Genomic DNA, 20,101 nt, shown 5'->3' on the forward strand with positions numbered 1-20,101 from the left:
AGCTCTGCAGGTGACTCATATCACTCTAAAGTTTGAAGACTGCATTTTAGTCCTTAGATCTTACTCTATGGCTAGTGGGATAAAATATGTTGAGTGGTCCAGCCTAGGTAGCTTGTTACTTCAGGAGCTAGAATGGGATCAGCTTTATCCAGCCAAGATGGTTTAAAGGTGAACTGGGGAGGGTGGCTTCCTCAAGAAAAATTAGGTGTTATCATCAGAAGAAGCAACAGTTGCTGGGCAGATAAAATTAACAGATGTTCTGCGATAGAACCTTTTTTGCAAGTACTAGGTACTGAATTATTAGGTACTGAAGGACTGGGCGGTGAATTATTATACTAAGAAATATTTGGTAGTGAACACCTGAGGCTTATTTGCTGTGTCTTTGCAAAAGTTAGGGCAACAAAGACTTATCATCTTACAGTGTGTATTATTACTCAATTGTTTTCCTGAATGGAGAAAACTAACGGTTTTATCCTTTAACTTGAGTTATCCAGGGTCTCACATTTTCCTTTACATGATGGGGCATTGTGAGCAACTACATGTGAGCATGGAATGCAGGACATATAACTTGGACTGGGCCAGTAATCAGTTGCCCCACTGAAGCCAAGTCAAGTATATACTCTATTGAGTGTTTTGTTTTCTGGAACTGACTCAGGAAAACCTAATATTTTGTGTGGAAACAAATTAGATCTAAAAGATATAGTAAGGATGCTATGAGAAAGCATGATAACTTTTCCTGTTTATGTCTCATTTATGATTTTCACAGGTACAATGGTGGGAGACCATACCCGCTTGGAATTCCACAACATTGAAACTGGTATCATGACTGAGAAACGTTACATCTCTGTTGTCCCCTCCAGTTTCATTGGCCACTTGCAGAGCCTCATGTTTAATGGCCTGCTCTACATTGACTTGTGCAAAAATGGTGACATTGATTACTGTGAACTGAAGGCTCGTTTTGGACTGAGGAACATCATTGCTGACCCTGTCACTTTCAAGACCAAGAGCAGCTACCTAAGTCTGGCCACCCTCCAGGCCTACACCTCCATGCACCTCTTCTTCCAGTTCAAGACCACCTCAGCTGATGGCTTCATTCTCTTCAATAGTGGTGATGGCAATGACTTCATTGCAGTTGAGCTTGTCAAGGGGTAAGTGGAAGGAATCACATAGTTTATACTAAATATTTTAGCTCAAATCCTACATAAAATTTGGGCATAAAAAAAATTCCATTCTACTGCCCACCCTTTGTTCCTGATATATGCTCTCATCTTCATTGATTAAAAATATCCATGTCAAGATTAGGGCTAGAAGGGAGAGAAATTCATGATTTCATTTAAAGATCTTTCACTGATTCAAAACTATCGGACTTTTTACTATGAAATGTAGTTCTTTAAAACTATGGAGAAAAAGTGTTATTTTTGCAAAAGAGGGTATGCGGTGTGTGTTGTATCTATCTCTGGGGTGGTGTTACCAGCAACCACCAAATTTACAGAAAGAAATGAAAGATAGATATTTTCAGCAATGCCATTAGCCCATATATGCAAATTTTAAACAGTTGTTCTTTCTTCAACACATTTTACTACCTTGAGTTGGGAAATAGTCAAAATGAAAGCAAAAACCAGAACAAAACTTCCGAAAAAGATGCATGATTAACTGTAAATTTAAATGTCACCCCCTAGTGTTTTGGAGTGTACCACCTGCACTGCTTCGTGACTCTGGATTTTTATGATGTTGAATAAGTAAACACTAAGTATGGAAGTAAAGGGAAGTCTGATAGAATCAGATCTGACTATTCTTGTATCCTAAGTCAAGTCATCATTCTTCCTGCATGATGCCAGTTTAGTGTGGGGTCTTTGAGGCCCCCAGAGTCAGTTATACACACGTTGCCATTAAACCACTTCAGGGAAACTCAAATCATAGGGTGGTTTTTGTCACTCATAGGTACATACACTACGTGTTTGACCTCGGAAATGGTCCCAATGTGATCAAAGGCAACAGCGACCGCCCCCTGAATGACAACCAGTGGCACAACGTCGTCATCACCCGGGACAATAGTAACACCCACAGCCTGAAAGTGGACACTAAGGTGGTCACTCAGGTTATCAATGGTGCCAAAAATCTGGATTTGAAAGGTAAACCTTGCAAAGAAGTTTATCCTTCTTAGAGCATTGTTTACAATTGAAAAGCTGTTTCCACAGGCAAACTATAGGTTAGGTGCACCATGCAGTTTTGATACATCATGCCATATGATTTGACGTATTGTATTTTAACAACATTAAATTGTACCATAATGCAATGTATTCCATTTTTACTTAGACTCCTTCTCAAGGAACGGCTCATTTTCTCTGTAAATCTTGGGCTTGTCGGGGGCTGAGTGATGAGGTCATAAATGTCAAAATGTGGAGGAGCCATAATACAGAGGAAGGAATATAGGTTTTGGAATCTCAGCTGAATCATTTACTGCCTGGCTGACTTTGGTCAACTTCCTTAGCCTTGTTCACCTTCCGTAAACTTTTTTGCAAAATGAAGATAATAATTGTTACTACCTATATAGGCTGTTAGGAGTTTTGATGTAATAATGTCTGTAAAACTCTCATCATATTATTGGTAACAAGTACATAAAAAGCACTCAATAAATGGTTGTTTGGTTGAAAATGTTGTTCATCTTTACTTCGTCATAAAATGGGAACCATACTTACCTCAGAGAATAGATATGGTGATTAAAATTTGTGAGATGACGTGTATAAAATGAACGACACATAAGTGATTTTAGTTTCTTCTTTGTACAATGTAGAAACTCTGGTAATTATTTTGTTTATGCTATCCCCCCACCCCAGCTACATTACCATTATCTAAAAAATGGCCTAACGTGCATTGACTTTAGTTGACCTGGTCTCCCTAGTCTTTTCTCACTCACTTTTACTACCTACTTTCCTTTCCAGGAGACCTCTACATGGCCGGTCTTGCCCAAGGCATGTACAGCAACCTCCCAAAGCTCGTGGCTTCCCGGGATGGCTTTCAGGGCTGCTTGGCATCAGTGGACTTGAATGGGCGCCTGCCAGACCTCATCAACGATGCCCTCCATCGGAGTGGACAAATTGAACGTGGCTGTGAAGGTACAACTTTTCCTCTTTTTAAGCTACAGCCTTGTCGCAAGCACCAAGCCTCTTTGCTGCATCTGCCGGTGCCTCCTTCCTTGGTTTACCAGTCCTCTCCCATTCCCATTCACCATCCGACATTGCATTGCCATCAGTGTCCTCCTGTCACTGGCTGAGTATGTCAAGACATGTGCCACAGGCTCCGGGAATGTATGTTGGCAGATGTCTTCCAGTGTCACATACTTGCCAATGGAGGACTTTCCCTGGCATTGACATCAGGCTTCTCCTGACTTGTGCCTTTGCTTCCAGCATGGCTGAAGGGGCATCAGGGACTTTAATTTATATTTTAGTAGTTGGGGAGGTGTGAATCAGACTTTCATATGGGTGTCACCATTAATAAAATGTTTCTTATGTTGCGGATAGCAACTGCATAATTTAATGCAAATCCAGCAGGAGGTAGGAAAACGATGTCAGAATGGCATCATGAGGGAAGGGAACTAGTATTTATTGAGTACTTACTGGATGTCAGGCATCCTTAGGCAGTTTCTTAGTGTGGTACAGTGGAACAGCATGGGCTTTGATGTTATCAAGACCTGGATTTACATCCAGATAGTAGTTCTTGTTAGCTGTGTGACTTTTGGCAAGTTACTTAACCCTTCTGAACTATATCTTTCTTACCTGTAAAGTGGGACAATAAAACTTACCTTGGAAGATAATATATGCAAATCAGAGATATATGTAAAATGCCTGGTATGCACATCGTAGGTACTCAATAACAGTAGGACTATTGTTTACAAATATTATTTCATGTGAGACATCTAATAACATTGCATGCCCACCAATGCAGCACAACAAACCATGCTCAGCCTGTTTCTGTAGATGATCCACTGTCTTTTGAGATACTAATAATTTTATAGGTCTTGAGTCAGTTCTTTACTGTAAAAACAATCTAGTTTTAACCAGCAGAGGGCAGCAGTGAACATTTTCAGCCTTCCCCAGCCGCCTTGGGTAGGTTGAAAAGGTGCCATGCCACTACCTACCTTGAAAGGCAAAGAGGATGTCTGCCCAGCCACCAGGATCTATACATTCTTTTGTCTGGTTGAGTCTCATGGTCCTTTGTGCAGTATACTGTGTTTTCTTGTGTCTCTCATTAATTTACCACATCAAACCTGTTCATTCATCTCCTAAGTATCCAACTTCATTTATCACCTTTGCTATTAACCAGCTTCCATCCGGGTTCACTCACCACCTTAAAGCACATTTTTATAAAAAGCTTCCCATCAGCTTCTCAGGCTGATTTATAGTATGGAAGCTATTTCCCTTTGCCTAAGAGTCATTTTCTCATGTTGCACTAGTAATAAGACTGATTATCCCTATAACCCTTTCCAGTTTTCCTTTAGCCATAAGTATTTCTTAAATTCTGTGGGCCAAATATGGTGTGTGCGTATAGAGGGACAGGAGCTTGGGACTCACCAAGCACTTGAAGTAGCCACTTTGCTTTCTTCCCCTGAAAATGCACAATTGTGTTCAAGTCAAGAATTTTTGTCTCATTGGCCTGTTCTCAGTTGTTTCAGGGGTTAAAAAGCAATCCTGAGGTAGAGGCAGCATTTGGGAATTAAATTGAGTGTCTTAGTTTAGAAGATTGTGGAATGACAGTTATTCCAGTTTCCAGTTATCCTGGAATATTAATTATATCAGGTTAAATCATAATATAAAAGCAGGTATTAAAAAACAGAAGGCACTCTTCAAGAGTTGAGTGTTTTTATCATGCCATCCGCTCTTCAGATTTAAAAGTGAACAAGAATCATCCATTTACCTCTATAGCAGTGTTGCTGATAGAAATAGAATGTAAGCCACATATGTAAGTTTCAGTCTCCTAGTAGCTACATGTAAAAAAGGTATAAAGTAGCAGGTAAAGGTCTAGAGTAGCAAGTAGAGCTAATTTTAATTCTATGTTTTATTTAACTTAACCCAATATTTCTAAAATATTATCATTTCAGCATGTAAACAACATAAAATTGTTAATAAGACATTTTACCTTTTTTTCACATTAAGCCTTCAAAGCTGAATGTGTATTTTACACCTGCAGCAGCACACCTCAATTCAGACTACACACCTTTAAAGTGCTTGGTAGCCACATGCATCTGTGGCTACTGTGTTAGAAGCACAGTCGCATACAGAATATAAAAGTCGGGGTATAAGAAAATAACACTGTAGTATTGGATTAAAAGGAAGTCTAAACAAACTTTTACAAAAGTGGATTAAAATGTATGGAATAAAGGAGGGATGGATGTTACTTAAGAAAGCTTTAAGAGAAACAGTGAGAGCATTAGCGAAAGGAAATTATCTATCAGATTGGAGGAAATGCTCCTATCCCTTCCTACAGCTCTATGTGCAGTTTGGCATGACTCATCACATGCATTAGGGTGGGTTCTGACCTTCCGCTGAGTAGGGGTGATTGTTCAGAGCCTAATACTGTGACTTGATGGCTCTATCATTCGAATCTATGGCAAATCCCATGGGCCTAATAACACTGCACTCTATTGCCATGGAGATAATTACGATGGTTACCCGTGGAGCATTATGACTGCCCCACTGGGTGGATGAAGTGTAAGATGAATGCTGAGGGAAGGATGTCCTTGTTTGTTGTACACAGATGACTTGGATAATTAGCCTAAGTGGCCAGGAAAAATGGCCAAAAAGTGGGTTAAGGCATAAATTACTGCCATTGAAAGTTTGCACCATTGTGAATAAGCCCTTGTAAGAGATCCCAGGAGCTTTTTAGGGCACTTTGGAAGATGATGGGGAGGGAAACAAAGGGCACAAAACCTTGGAGAGATTGCAAAAAAGTCTCATTATCATTATGAATCTCTGTACATAGTATGGAAGCCTCACCCAGGCCTTTGAGTGTTAACAGTATGGGAATCATAGAAAATAGAACACATTTCTTGATTATCATTTCTGCATATAGAATAGGAAACAGGTAGGGATGAGGATTCATTACTAAAAACTAAGACCTGGATCTCTTCAAGATGGTAAATGAGTTTTATGCCCACATATCTGGGCTACAAAGGCCAGGATATATCATATGTTCTTGTCAAAGTCGTTGATAGTGACATTTCAAGATACCTAAGTAGTAAATGTGTTACTTTCCTTATTAAATCTGACCCGAGAGAGTCCACAATTATTTTAAAAACATAATAATCCACTACTCTTTGGCTCTCAATTATTTCTAGTAAGAAAGAAAATCTTGAACTAGGATTTGGTGTCTCTAATATATGCAGTGTATAATTTAGAAATTAAGTACAGTTTCATGACAACTCCTAGCCAACATCTAGCTTTGACTTGCAACCTCTCAATTTGGACTAGGAATTTTTAATAATGTCTGATTCAATACTCAGCTGGTAAATATCTACCTTGAGGCCAGCTTTGAGGCAGAGACCAAGGCACGTATTGGCTAGAAAGGCAATTCTACGATTGCAGATGGTAAACATCTGAGAGAAACACAGGTGCTTCATTTGGAGACTGAATAAACGAAAAAGTGAATAAATGAATAAATGAAAAGGACATTGGTTTGGGGCCTTTTTGCTCACAGCCATGTGGGTTTGGCTATATATTTATAAATTTAAAAAATTGAGCTCCTTAGTGTTCCAAAATCACCTTGATACAAACGCCCAATTCTAGTACCACATTCCTTAGTGGCATCTTCAGGAGGTTACAAGGAATGCTCCCAAGTGACTCTTCCATGCTTAACTCCTAAATGTTCAGAACTACTTTTGTGGACCCCGTCTGGTTGGGCACATGTGTCTTTCAGTTTGGCCATGCACTACCCTGATTTCTTGATGTTTACCCTGACCGATGGAAAATCATTTCTCCAGACCATGTGCCTTGGGTTTGGCTGTGTGGATGTGGGGAGGCTCTTGTTTCCACTGCTTGTGCTTTGTCAAGTCCAGTGTTTCCCTGCCCTGCTCTGCTGATGTGGCTCTGACAAGGCCTGCTCCACCCTGGTCTGTGCATCCCCGTCTGTGCTGTCTCTGGAGAACCTGTAGGGCATTTCACTTGTCTGTTTGAGTGATGTTGGTTATGCCAATTGTATTTTCATTTCTGTAATGTTACCCTCGTTGACTCTACCTCTTACTAACCTCTGGTTATTGTTTTCGCCTTTTCTGTTCTTTTGCTAACAAAGTTGCGTTGACCAAAGCTGACCTGCAAGGTAGAGAAGGTTCTTGTTCCCATTACCTCTTTGGACTGAAAGATGCCCTATGTAACCCTTGGTATCTTTTCTTTAGAGGCCTTCAAGCTGTTACACCTCTTGGACAGCAGCAATTGTGGGGAGGGGGCTGAACCATGTGTTCTTCAGAAACAGTGGCAGAAAACCCAGATCAATGCATGAAAAATAACGACAAAGGCGAGACCTCTTGGAGATGGGAACGTGATTCCATTTTGGGGGACCAAAGAGGTTTGACAGCATCCTATATTGTGACTACTCACAAACACATTAAACCACTTCTGGAAAGGTTAACGTCTCTCTCCGAGGAGTTGCCCAGGAGGGATTGGCTCCTTCTAATTTATTCGCTATAGAGAGAAGGCAGCCCTTGGAAAAAGAAAAAGGAAAAAAAAAAGACCACTTGTGGGCTTAATTTATTATTTTCTGGGTCAGGGAGGTCATTTCTCAGAGCAGGACTTCTGAGGGCTTGGACTCATCAAAGAGAATGCCATTTTCTCTTCACTCGTTTTAAAGAAATATTTTTAGACATTTGGGAGATATTAATGTCATTAAAACCTTCTGGAGATTTATGTTTCCTATTGGGAATTTTGGTTGAGCACTTTAATTTCCTGTTTTGTGATCTAGAGAAAAAAACACTCTTGGGGAAGAAGAGGATCTGTCAGTTTTATCCTGGATACCCTTTAACGTGCATCTCAGATGTCAGTGAATATCTACTGCAGAAAGTGCTTCTTCTACCATTCAAAGAGGCACCTTTCGAAGTCTGTCATGGTCCACTGGTCCATTCGTGTCAGGCTACTTTGACTCCGAATAGGAAGTCTGGAACAGGCATTTTAAGGATCTTTCAGCTGAGAGTTAAGTAGGGGATTGTGCCTCAGATGGCCTCTGTGAGCTTGCAATCAGCGCAAATTGTTAGAAGTGGTGAAGACAAAGGTAGATTTAAAAAAAGTGCTTTTCACCTGAGTGATCATTTACTTTGCTGTGACTTACTGGTTGTATGTCAGGTGGGTAACCAGTACAAGTGTCTATCTCTTAGGGGCACATCAACTAACTGAGATCTCTCTCTAACCATTTTACTGTAACTCTTTTTTCTTCATCCACTCTTAGCAGATTCACATATATACTGACATATAATAAAAATATTATATTTTTATTGGTGGATTAGTACTTTGTAAGTCCCAGGTAGCTGTACAATAGCTTTCTATTTCAAAGTATGTAGGGCCCTTTTGGTTATACTGAAGGCTGTCGTTTTTAGACATTCTGTTCAATTGTCAAAATAGGTCTTCTACATGTCACTCTGTAAGTGGAGGGGAGAGAGAACGGGGCAGGATTTGCTCTATAATGAGACAATCTAAGGTTGTCCAAGCTCCTTATGATCAAATCCATTAGATAATCTAGACAACTGCATCTCCTCCTCCTAGAGTTCACCATTCTTCATGGTAAGAACTATGTGGATTTTGAATTCCCAGAACCTAGTACGGGTCTTATTACGTCGGGACTCCATATATAGTAAAATGATCTTGAAGTTCCTATACAAAGGAAAAATGGTTTGTAGGAATCATACAAAGAACTGGTTGATTTCTATGCCTATTGTTAATTGTTGACCAAAGTGTAGATACAGATTTGGGGACACAATAGTTTGGAGTATCTTAACTTTCCCATTTGTAGAAGCAGTCTAGTCATCAGTATGGCTTTTATGTTATTACTCTGTTAACCCAAACTCTCTACCATTTTTGTAATGACTTGACAGTCTTTTTGTGTGTCGTAGGGGCTGTTATCCTTTGTAATTATCTTTGAGTCATCTTACTCTTTCCCCATATTATGGCAAAAAAAACCTTTTGGATGCAAATACCTTTACTTTTCATTGTCTTGATGTTGGAATATAGACCATTACTCATGCTGGCTTTTTCAGTCACAACTATGGGCATAGATAGTACTAAGTACCATTAAGTGTGAAGGGCAGTAAAAACACATGACAAAGAAGTGAGACAGTCTGATATGTAAAGGCAAATGGTATTCAGAAGGAAATATAAGAATGGGGTTTAGGAAGTAGCATCATGAGTCTGGATAAGTCAACAGCTTGAGTCCTCTTGTTATCGAGTTGTTGGGGTGGTGTGTGTTTTTTTTAAAAAACTTTATTTATTTATTTTAACTCCTCCAGTGATTGTGTTGTTCATCTTAACAGGAACTCAGCTACTTCTATGTATCAGGTACTCAGCTGGGTACTGGGGTTACAGATGAGACACAGTCTCTGATTTCAAGTGGGTCAATAAGAGATCAGCCAATAATTAAGATGCAGAGTGAAAACTGCTATGCGAGAATGGATATGGAGCATGCTGTATGGGCATGGGGGAGGGCTTATTATTAATTAATAATAAGACAAACAAGTAAGAAGATCTTGGGAACATAGTTGCTCTTAGGTCTTTCTGCCAATGAAATTTTATAATAACATTTAGGGTCCTGTTATCTGGCGTTGCTTAATCTTCTGTAAAACGGGAACTAGAGCATTCAATACTTAGCTCTATATGAAGAAAAACACTTGACACACTTAGGGATCATTGCTTTCTTATTTTAAAATTAAATAGAAATGCATTGGGTTTCTGCCGATTAAAAGGGATGATCTTATGTTGTCTGTAAATGACTGTCTTCAGAAAAGTCAAGAGGACCCAACAGTCTAAACATAAGAGCTATAAGAGTAGCTTTGCTGAAGAGACCAAGACATATATGCAGCTTAAGTAAGTAGGCTATCCCTAATGTCACGAATACCCTCCCTGAAGCCTCCCCACTTTAATTCTTATGTTTTAGCAGTAGAGACTACAGATTGCTCAGGAAGCTGGTAAGGGTCTTTCACACATATACACATATACGTACATACATATACACGAATACATCATATGTCTAGGTATATTCATCTTCCTTTTTCTATTCTTTATTTTTCCCCCTTCCCACTCAATTATTGCTCACTCATTCTTCCTCTAGAAACAACATAAATTTAAAAATGTAAAATTGGAAAGGTTTATTACCATTACTTATCAGGAATGGAAAGTAAAATTACAGGTGGAAAGTGAGCTCTCCTGAGACAATTCATGGCAACTCTCATAAGGCTCCTTCCCGTGGTAGGTGTGTTTTGTATGGGGTAGGCAAATTCTTTAGTCAGCTCAAAGTTCTGCTACAATGATGCTTCACATTCAGATTTCACTCATAGATTCTTAGCCCTTTGACAAACACTTCATGCTTTGAGATTAAAGATGATGAATATTGTTAAACCAGCTCCATCTGGTGACTACAACTAGGCTACCAGCCTTGGGCCTTTAGGATAAATGGATGTTGGGAACCAGACCAAGTTTATCACCCCTAGCCTCCCCCCGTCACCAAGCTCACCTCCCCCATATGGCCAATACCAGCTGGGGCTGGTTTAGAAATATTTATCCATTTTAAATTGGTATGTTTGAAGCATAGCTTTAGTTATGTCCTTCTTGGGCAACAACAGAGGGAAATACACTCTGATACAAGTGTCCTGTGCTTCAGGTAGCACTTCTGTCTCAAGGACCTGCAAGTGATAAAAGACACTCTGTCAACTTTTGATTTTCTAGACCGTGAAGAGGAGTTGCCAGAATCAGTTTGCATGTACTACAAAGGTAGATTTTAGCTGTAACAGGCATGAAATGACTGTCTGGGACAGTTCTTAAAGAGAAAAACAATCCCAAATTCAAGTAGAATGATGGGAAATTTGTGGCAGCCATCAAAGTTATCATCTGAAAAAACAAATTAAAAAAAAAAGACACACTGTGATGCTTTCCAGTGAAAACAAACAGAACTGGGAGTTAGAAACCAAAGTACTAACATCACTGACAACTTATTTTGTCTTTTCATGTTTACTTCTGTCACCTTGTCACTTTTTGTCCTATACAAAGAAAAGTCATCATCTTTTCTCAAAAGGATGTATGACTATTTTAGTGAGGATTGACTACACAGCAAATACAGAAGTAGTGTACTATTCCCATAAAGGCTTAGTGCAGTTTTAAGCTATTAATAATATAATAAAACTTTCTAAATACGTAATTCCAAAGGTTTATGTTATCTTAAGGAATGTCTGGAATATTAGGTTGAATTGGAAGGATGTTTTAGATAAAATCATTGTTATTGAGTCCCTAGGAATTTCTGTTATGCTTATAAACATATGCATTTGATACAGATTTTTGTTTATATAATTGGACAAAACCAGATCATCCTCTTCATTCTTCATTGAATTTTGAACTGAAATGGCATTTGAAAATTTTTCTTGTAGAATAAAACTCATTCTTACGTTAGACTGTCATCTTTCTTGCTTGTAGGTCAGAAATACTTTAAGTTGCTCCTATTAATCCAATGGCAACACACACACACATACACATAGGCACACACACGTACACACCCCTCTGGCTTACCCACATCCACAGAGGGTAGGTGGATCAGCTGTGTAGTTAGTCAGCTTGGGTTTGAGACTGCACTCTGCTGCACGTTACCTGTGGAATCTTGCAAAACAATTACCTGTTCTGTGACTCAGTTTACTTTTCTGAAATCCTTGCCTTCCAACTAGATCAACAGTCAAAAAATTCTGTTATTTTTGAAGTTCTGGACGTCTTCCATGTGAAAATCATTCCTGTTTTTCTGATTCTTTAATACTTTTATTTATAATTGCCTCATCAGGTGTTTATGAAGATTAATTGGATTAACATCTAAAACACACTTAGTGCAGTGCCTGCACGTAGTACGTGCTTGTAAGTCCCTTGTTGTTCTGTCGTTGTTAGATCCTCTCTCTTATTTGTATAAGATCATTGTGTAACAATGGATGTTCAGTTAGAGGTATTGTTGAAGCTTTTCTTTTTTTTTTTTCCAGGGCATTCGGTATGTTTCTCTAATTTCTATTTTTTTAAATTTTGGAGTCATTGCTATCTATCAGAAATACAGATATAAGATCTAATCTATTCAGGAAAGGATGTACTTAAATAGTTTGAGGTAAGAATAAGAGCTTATATTATCATCTAGAAAGTATTTTAGAGTCTAGTCCAAACTCGCATTCATCCAACATGATTTTTGCATACTGTTCCTGGGCACTGGAGACACAAAAGAATCCTTGTCTCAACATCTAGTGAGATGGAATGAGTCTATTAGTTAAGTCAGAGGAGGAAATGTGGTCAATTAAATACCACCACCACCACCACCCCCATAAAAGTTTGATTGCAAGTAGAAAATTGCTTCTCTGAGCTGATACTGGTAAATTCTATGAGTAAATTGTTAGTTAGGAAAACCACTTGGCTTTAAGTCACAAAAGAACAACTTTATTTCTTTATTTTTTTGGTTCCTTTGTTCTTTCTTTCATGCAATAATATTTTCTGCACCCTTACTTTATACCAAATATTTTATCAGAAATTAGAGACATAAAGGTGAGCAAAACAGGTAAGACTTCTGCCACAAAGGGCTTATATTCCAGTAAGATGAGATGGACAATAAAGAATTTAATAAATAACTTAGATACAGACCATGTAATTGTTGTGAACTAAATAAACAGGGAGACTTGATGGAGAGCAAATGAAATGCTGGTGGGGACTACCTTAAATAGTATAGTCTAAAGAAAGCCCATTTTAAGCTGAAACTTAAAGAAAACAATGAACCAGTCATTTGGAAATCCATAGGAAGGACATTTCAGGACATGGGCCAATAACAGCAAAGGATCTTGAGGGTAGGGATGGCCATGAACTGTTAGAGCAGAGGTTCTGGAATGTGAGCAGGCCTCAGAACCACCCAGATGGCTTGATTTCTGAGCCCTGTCCCCATTCGGTAGGTCTGTGCTTCTCACAAGCTCAGTGATACATGTGTTACTGATTTGGGGCCCACACTGTGAGCATGATTGTGCTAGAGAGGAACTGAGAGGAGGAAGGGATGGCTGGAGCATTGTGAGTTGGTGTTAAGGAGGAGGAAATGAAGCTGGAGAAGGAGGCAGGAGCCCTAGGACCTCAGCCTCAAAAGGAGGTACAAATTTAGTCTCTGATGGATGGAGAAGTCATTGAAGGTTCTCCTGGCTGTCACTGAAATGATTCCTGTTCTTAGATAATTACAATGTCGTCAATCTGAGGATTATCTGATTCTGCATGACACTCACCCCTTAAAGCATGTAAAACAAATTCTGTGGAATTTGGAAATAACCGGTAATTCCCTCTGTGTTAGATTCCTGACCAACCTTTGACAAATGGGACAGATTGCTTCCTTTGCAGAGCACAGAAGTTCTCCCACGCTCGGGTTTTGGAAATATCAGGGGGCCACAGGTGGGAAATCAGGGGGCTATGATTCAGATCGGCTCAACATTTACTGAAACCCTTTCTCTGCATCTGGCACAGTTCACTTAGTGCAGCAAGGATATAACCAAGGCATATTACATGGTTTCTAACAGCAAGCAGCACTCAATCTTTTGGGGATAAATAGTAAAAACACATGAAACAATTAGAGGATTATATAAGCAGAGGACAGTGCAATGTGTATAAAGCGTTACATTGAATTTTATCATACGTAAATGTTAATGATGCAGTTAATAAATGCCATCGTCTCTAAGAAGTGGGACAACTGTTTGAAGTTACTGGTGAAGATTTCACATGGGGGAGGCATTCGAGCTAGTCCTTGGAAAATGGTTAAAAATTTGGCTAGAAGGGAGGGGAAAGGCATGGAAAAACCTTTGTCTTCAGATTTGATCAACATGCAGAGAATTATTGTGTTTTCCCAAGGGTTTTGCTGTTCTACTGCCTTTCAAGGGAAAGCCTTCCATGTGTTTCTGATTCTTGAGTACAATTGAATTACCAGCCCATTGTCTGCTGAGAGCTGTTTGGTCAGGGAGCCCCGTGGACTTCTCAGAAGCTTTTATCCTTTGAAAGAAGCTGTCCTGATTTGCCATTGTTAATGAAACTTGTACTACACAATGCTCAAGTTTAAGACCCACTGAGAACATGACCATGTACCTCTTTTCATCTCCACATGGGGGAACCACATGGCATATAGGAGCTCCAGAAGCTCAGCAGCGGTGCTGCTCCCCCAGCGTTAGGAATTGTCTTGAACTTTCTTATGTCATATTCTAGTGGCTTTGTATTAGGAGTGATGGTCTGTACTGCTTCCACCCTTCATGAATAAATACAAAATGTCCTGCCACCCAAAAGGTCAACCCTTTGTAGTCATGCTTCTCTTTTGAACATGCATCCTTAGGACCCCACATGCTAACATTTCAACATTCTGTGCCTAAGTGAGGCTTAGCTTGGAATTTGTGAAATATGCACTTATTGCAATGAATATGTTTTTGCTCTGTCAAGTGGTATTTTTGCATCAGATTCTAATACATTTGATGAGACAAGGGGCTCACCTCCTTTGCTGAAGCTCTCTGGGAAATTCATGGAGTTATCCTGAATATTAAGATATTTCCTGTTAGCTCAGATATTTTCAGAGGTATTGGTTTATCTTTAATTGCCAAGGTTAAGGCAACGATAGAAGTGAAAAAGAGAATGACTAAAGACCTAAGGAGAGAATTTAATGGCAATCTGTGAGGCAGAGATCACCAAACTTTTTCAATTGCTGGCTCATATTCACAAAAGATTTTGAGGAAGCCCCCAAAATAGGTATACTTATTTATTTGTTATATACATGTACCATTATGCTTATAGATTACTTGCATATGAAAGACACACAAATATAGAAATAATAAGGAGTGAATTAAAAAATGAGTGTAATTTCTAATATTTTCTTCCTATACCTCAAATAATTCTCTTTTGCATCCTGTGGTATATCCATACTCCGTTCAAGTACACTCTTCTATAAACCTATAGCGGTAGCATGGTGCAGTGCACCACCAGTTTGCAAACTTTAGGCTACATCACAATTTCCTGCTTGTGGATACACAGATTTCTGCCTCCCATCAAGGTTTCTAATTCAGTAGGTCTGGGGTAGAGCCCAAGAATTTGCATTTCTAACAACATCCCAGGTGAAGCTGGTCTAAGGACTATACTTCGAGAACCACTGATGTAGGCAACAGCTCAGGTCTCAGATCTTTTAATTACCAGATGTGTGACCTTGGGTAAATTATTTTACCTCTCTGAGCTTGGTTTTTAAATCTGTGAAATGGAGGTAATCATAATTACTTACCTCTTAGAGTCACTGGAGAGTTTAATGAGATAAAGTAGACAAAACGCCTAGTACTCCATGCTTATCACGTACAAAACACCAATACATGTTGGCTGCTATATCCTTACCCTCTTCCTCCTCCTCATTATCATCAAACATCTTTTTAGTGTCACAAAGTAGACTTTAGGGACTTTTGTGCTTTAATTCATAAGAATCATGGGAATGCATTTTTCTGCTTTAGCATTATGCGTTTAAAAGACCATGCTCCAGAAGAGAGATCTTTCTAGTTGAATGGTAGAGATGAAGCTCTTTTGCAAAGACTGCCTAAAAAAGAACAATGTGTTCAGCCCTCTCCCTTCTGTGTGTAACTGTTGATAGTTTGTGGCTAAGTGTGTATTTCTGTTGTCTTTTGTATATACTGAATTCTTGTTGCATGATGTAGAGTTGACATTTTTGGTGGTTGTGTCTTTGAATGTTTTGGGGCATGAGAATAGTAAATTCAAGTGATTGCTTTGAATCAGATTAATTTTTCACACTTCTCTCTCTCTTTTTTTCTTCTTTGCCCCTCTTCTTATGCATTACTAGGGCCGAGTACTACCTGCCAGGAAGATTCATGTGCCAACCAGGGCGTCTGCATGCAGCAATGGGAAGGATTCACCTGTGACTGTTCCATGACCTCGTATTCTGGAAACCAGTGCAATGATCGTGAGTACAACCTTTTCATGCTTGGGATTTTTTCAAAGAGTTCAGAGGTTTGGAGAAAGCTTAAGGGACGTTATGTAAATGGATGGCTCTTTTCAAAGGTTCACAAGCAATTTTCTCCTCCAGAAATCTGGAAAGTAAAGGACTAGTGTTCTTATGAGTAGAGCAAAGGGACATTCCTTTCTCCACAACGCTAGATGTTTTCCCTTTTGCTTACTTATATTTTTTCTTTAGGTTAGATTACCTGTGACTGAGAAACAAACAAACAAAAAAACCAATTCAGGCAATATTTTTGTTCTAAGGAGTTGAGTTTTCTGTTAATTAAATTATTTAAATAATTTTGAGATTCTTCTATTTGCATTGCTTAGAATTTAGAGGATATTTAAGGGATGTAGCTATTTTCTCAAAAGGTCTGAGTTTAGAGAACTTCTTAGACCTTCAAAATGATGAAAATGTTCAGAGTTTATTATTTTTTCCAATTAGAAATGTTTAAAGCATTCTCAGAGATCTTTCAAATGTAAGGCAGAGATGTTCTCTGACTAAATTTATTGATATCTATTTGGTTTATGTATATATAGTCATTCCATTTCTATATACATTTCCATTTTGTAAGTATCTTTATATGTATATATCTGTGTATTTGCTTCATATTGGAAGAAAGCCAGTTGTTATTTTTGTTCACCGGATGCTTCAGGCGCATCAGCTGTTTCAGTTCTAGGAAAAGACTGATTTCATGAAGGTGATTCTAGCACTGATGGTGGAAATATTTCAATGCTGTGGGAATCTATAACCTGTGTTCTTCATTTCCTTCTCATGTTATTTTCCTAACATGGCCACTTCTAAAGATAAGCAAACATTTGAAATTTCTGAATACCTATTACAAAGAGATTTGTTGAAAATCCCTGACTTAGTGAATGGGCCTTACTGACCTTCAGATTTTCTAAACACAGCCTTCATATGTAGGAATTTGTTTTACAATCTGAACTCATAGTCAGTTGGCTTCTTGGTTTTATAAAAAAGATACATGATGTTGTCTGAGAAAATACTGTCATACTATAGTTTGCCCATGTGGGAGCAGTCACTAATTACAATGCCGTCATGTGTGTTTGGTTTTCCTTGATTCCTTATTTCTCAACTTTATTTCCCTGTGTGTAGTCTGTTAGTTTCTTTTCCGTTTTTCTCGTAGCTTTTTGTCTTTATATACTCTGACAATCTCTTAAGATACACTAAGGAGAAACAAGTGGAGAATCTGGTAATATAGAGAGAAAATTCTTTGATATTCATTGATCTAAACTTAACCATATGCCTCTATGTCTGTAACACAAAGGACATACACTCTGCAGAAGATTTTGGCATCAGATTGCTCTTTCCAAGAAATTAGTACTATTGAAAGTCTTGTTTCCATATTTATGATTTGGAAATACTGTTCCACTCTTAAACAAGAGGTTATGGACCCATCCAGAGTACCTTTGGAATTGTGCTATATGCTCTTTTTTTTCCCCTCCAATTTGTCTGCATGGGGCTCACTAGGAAGACTTTTTTCACTAAATGGTGGCATCATGCTTCTTTATCCTCACATATTTATTCCATATCACACATACATACCACTCTCGGTAGAAAATGGTCAGAAAGAGACTCTGCACACAGAACAGGTGGAAAGGTAAGTTACTCTAACTGCGGTGAATATGCACAGTCTTCAGAAGGTATGTATGTATTTTTCTCTCACTGACATGCTCCTTTCTACCACCCAAGCTAGGCATTGTTTTCTGCTAAAAATCAATTAGGATTGATTTTATGGTTTCCAGCTTTCTATGATTGTTTCTGATTTTGTTAAGAGCAGATTGCGTCTCAGTCCAGGATGAGGACTATCGTGTTATCTGTCTTTAACAATTTGTCAATATACAATGAAGTACTAGGATGAGAATTGGGAAAGATTAGCTTTCTTTTGTGGCAGCAGCTTCTCATCCTTCAAAAATGTTTCTAAGATATCCAGGCTTAGGGTAGTCTATTTTGCACTTTATTCTGTAAATGATGCAGTTGAATTTTTGATTGTAGAAGACCCCTGAGCTAAAATCACTAAAAGAGTCTGCTTGCTTAGTTTCCTCTTGGAGAGTAGACCAGGGCTTCTAGGATTGGATGACGGTTTGGAAATGCGAACAAGTACATTTTACTTTCTGGATGTGAGGAATGTATAGAATTCAAATATATAGGATGTAATTGTAAAGTTTGGATAGAAACTTTTAATGAAACCCTACCAAATGTATCAAAATGGTAGGCTTCTTAACGTTGTTACAATGGATGTCTCTGCATCTAATGATTGACATTGAAAGAACTTCTCTTTAGAACTAGCATCAGAGTCAGTTTGTTCCAACTAGGAAATCAGCCTCACTACTTTACATCATAGGTCGTTATTTTCTATATCAACCTTGACCCTTAGAGTTTTAATTTGCTACTTCATCTCACAGACATCATCAAAATGAAGTTACCTGTCTGATATTTTACGTGCCTACCTGTGTTAGCAAATTCTTGGTAGTTTAGCTTGCACCAGGACTTGAGTGTTAGCCCTTGGTGTTCCCATAGAGTTAAACAAAGCTCATGCTTATCGTTGGCAAAGGCAGTGGGGGGAAATGCAAAGAAAGGAGAAAGGAGAAAGTAAGTGAATGGAATGGAAAAGGAAGAAGAATGAAGGAAGGAATATAGAGAAAACCAGGATTTGAGTCTTCTGTGAAAGAGCACAGAGGCCATTAGTAATTGCTTTGATAACATACATGCCACAGGTGACCTACTTTTGACCTAAATAACAGAAATTGGGCATGGCATTATAAGTGGAGTATCATCAAGGATATCTGGCCTTTACCCAATTCTTGGGAATAGTATATTCTGAAGAATGTTGCATATATATACAGTAAATTATATTTCTTAAAATGCTGTCATAAGACCATGTGAATTGATTAGAGATTCAATCTAGTGGCAAAAGGCATTTTTTGGGGAGGAGGACCTCTCATTTTCCGTGAGCTGTTTCTCAGGACAGCAAACTCATCCTCAATTAGCAGAAATGAAAACATCTCAATTTATTATTGCACATGCAAGAATAGACACTTGTTCAATAGAGAAATGGCTAGGCTACGATATTTTCTAAAATGAAGTGCCCAGTTCATCATGTGTAGAAAAGTTAATTATATCTGGGGATGTCTTTCAAGTTCCTAAAGATATGTCTGCATTTTGGAATCTTCTTCCCTTCTCCTGGCATTGGTTCTGTCACTTATGACTTATTTTTTCTGGCCTATTTGCCAAATTTGGCATTTGCCTGACAATTTTGAGGTACTGTCACATAGATATGGCCTCCATGAATAGAGTTTACATTTAAAAACTGTATCTCATTTAGTATGAGTACACTAAGCCTGGATGATTTTAACTTTATTCTGTCATTCTTTGTGAAAGCGTGATGCGCTGATGGAGGCAGGGGGTGAATTTAAGTTTCATTCTTCTAAACATAGATGCAAAGCTGATACAGTGGTCATGAAGGTGTGACATATATTCTCTGTGGCTGATTACCTTGTATAAGAGCAATTCATATATACTGGATAGAAAACAAAAATCATCTGATTGGAAACAAGTATAATTGTATTAAGACATGAGTTTCCACCATTTCATGTTATGGTAAAAATCATGGAGAGTTTCCTTTAGGTGACTTTTAGAGCTGTTTTAAAACAACAATGGACAAAAATCATCCCAGAAGCACTTTTGAGTTCAATAAGTTCAAATCTACAGAAGGACACACAAGTAACATTCTCCAAAGGAAACCTTCTGTTCTTCTGAAAAATTCAAAACAGAGGGGGCTGACTTCTCAGAGGGTGGGTACTGCCTGAATGCCAACTTAATGACACAGTGCTGGGGCTACATTTTAAGAACAACAAAAGAAATGGAGCCCTACAAA

General features: G+C 38.6%; 1 protein-coding gene across 37 annotated transcripts in view; it reads left to right on the forward strand.

Moving 5' to 3' along the window:
• The window catches only part of NRXN3 (neurexin 3), a 1,504,430-nt gene that overhangs the window by 722,917 nt on the left and 761,412 nt on the right, over positions 1–20,101 (forward strand). For 31 of the 37 annotated variants that reach the window (XR_011432271.1, XR_011432272.1, XR_011432275.1 and 28 more), the window contains 4 exons: positions 767–1,148; positions 1,942–2,132; positions 2,943–3,116; positions 16,048–16,167. Coding sequence is in view for 31 of the 37 variants with exons in the window: in XM_070250268.1 (XP_070106369.1) it covers positions 767–1,148; positions 1,942–2,132; positions 2,943–3,116; positions 16,048–16,167 (867 nt within the window). In the remaining 6 variants the exon portion in view is untranslated. Of the gene's footprint in view, positions 1–766; positions 1,149–1,941; positions 2,133–2,942; positions 3,117–7,284; positions 7,312–16,047; positions 16,168–20,101 lie in introns of all 37 variants that reach the window. The other 6 variants (XM_070250266.1, XM_070250267.1, XM_070250273.1 and 3 more) reach the window with 1 other exon arrangement.

Source organism: Equus caballus, chromosome 24 (genome assembly GCF_041296265.1).
Source record: "Equus caballus isolate H_3958 breed thoroughbred chromosome 24, TB-T2T, whole genome shotgun sequence".
Lineage (NCBI taxonomy): Eukaryota > Metazoa > Chordata > Mammalia > Perissodactyla > Equidae > Equus > Equus caballus.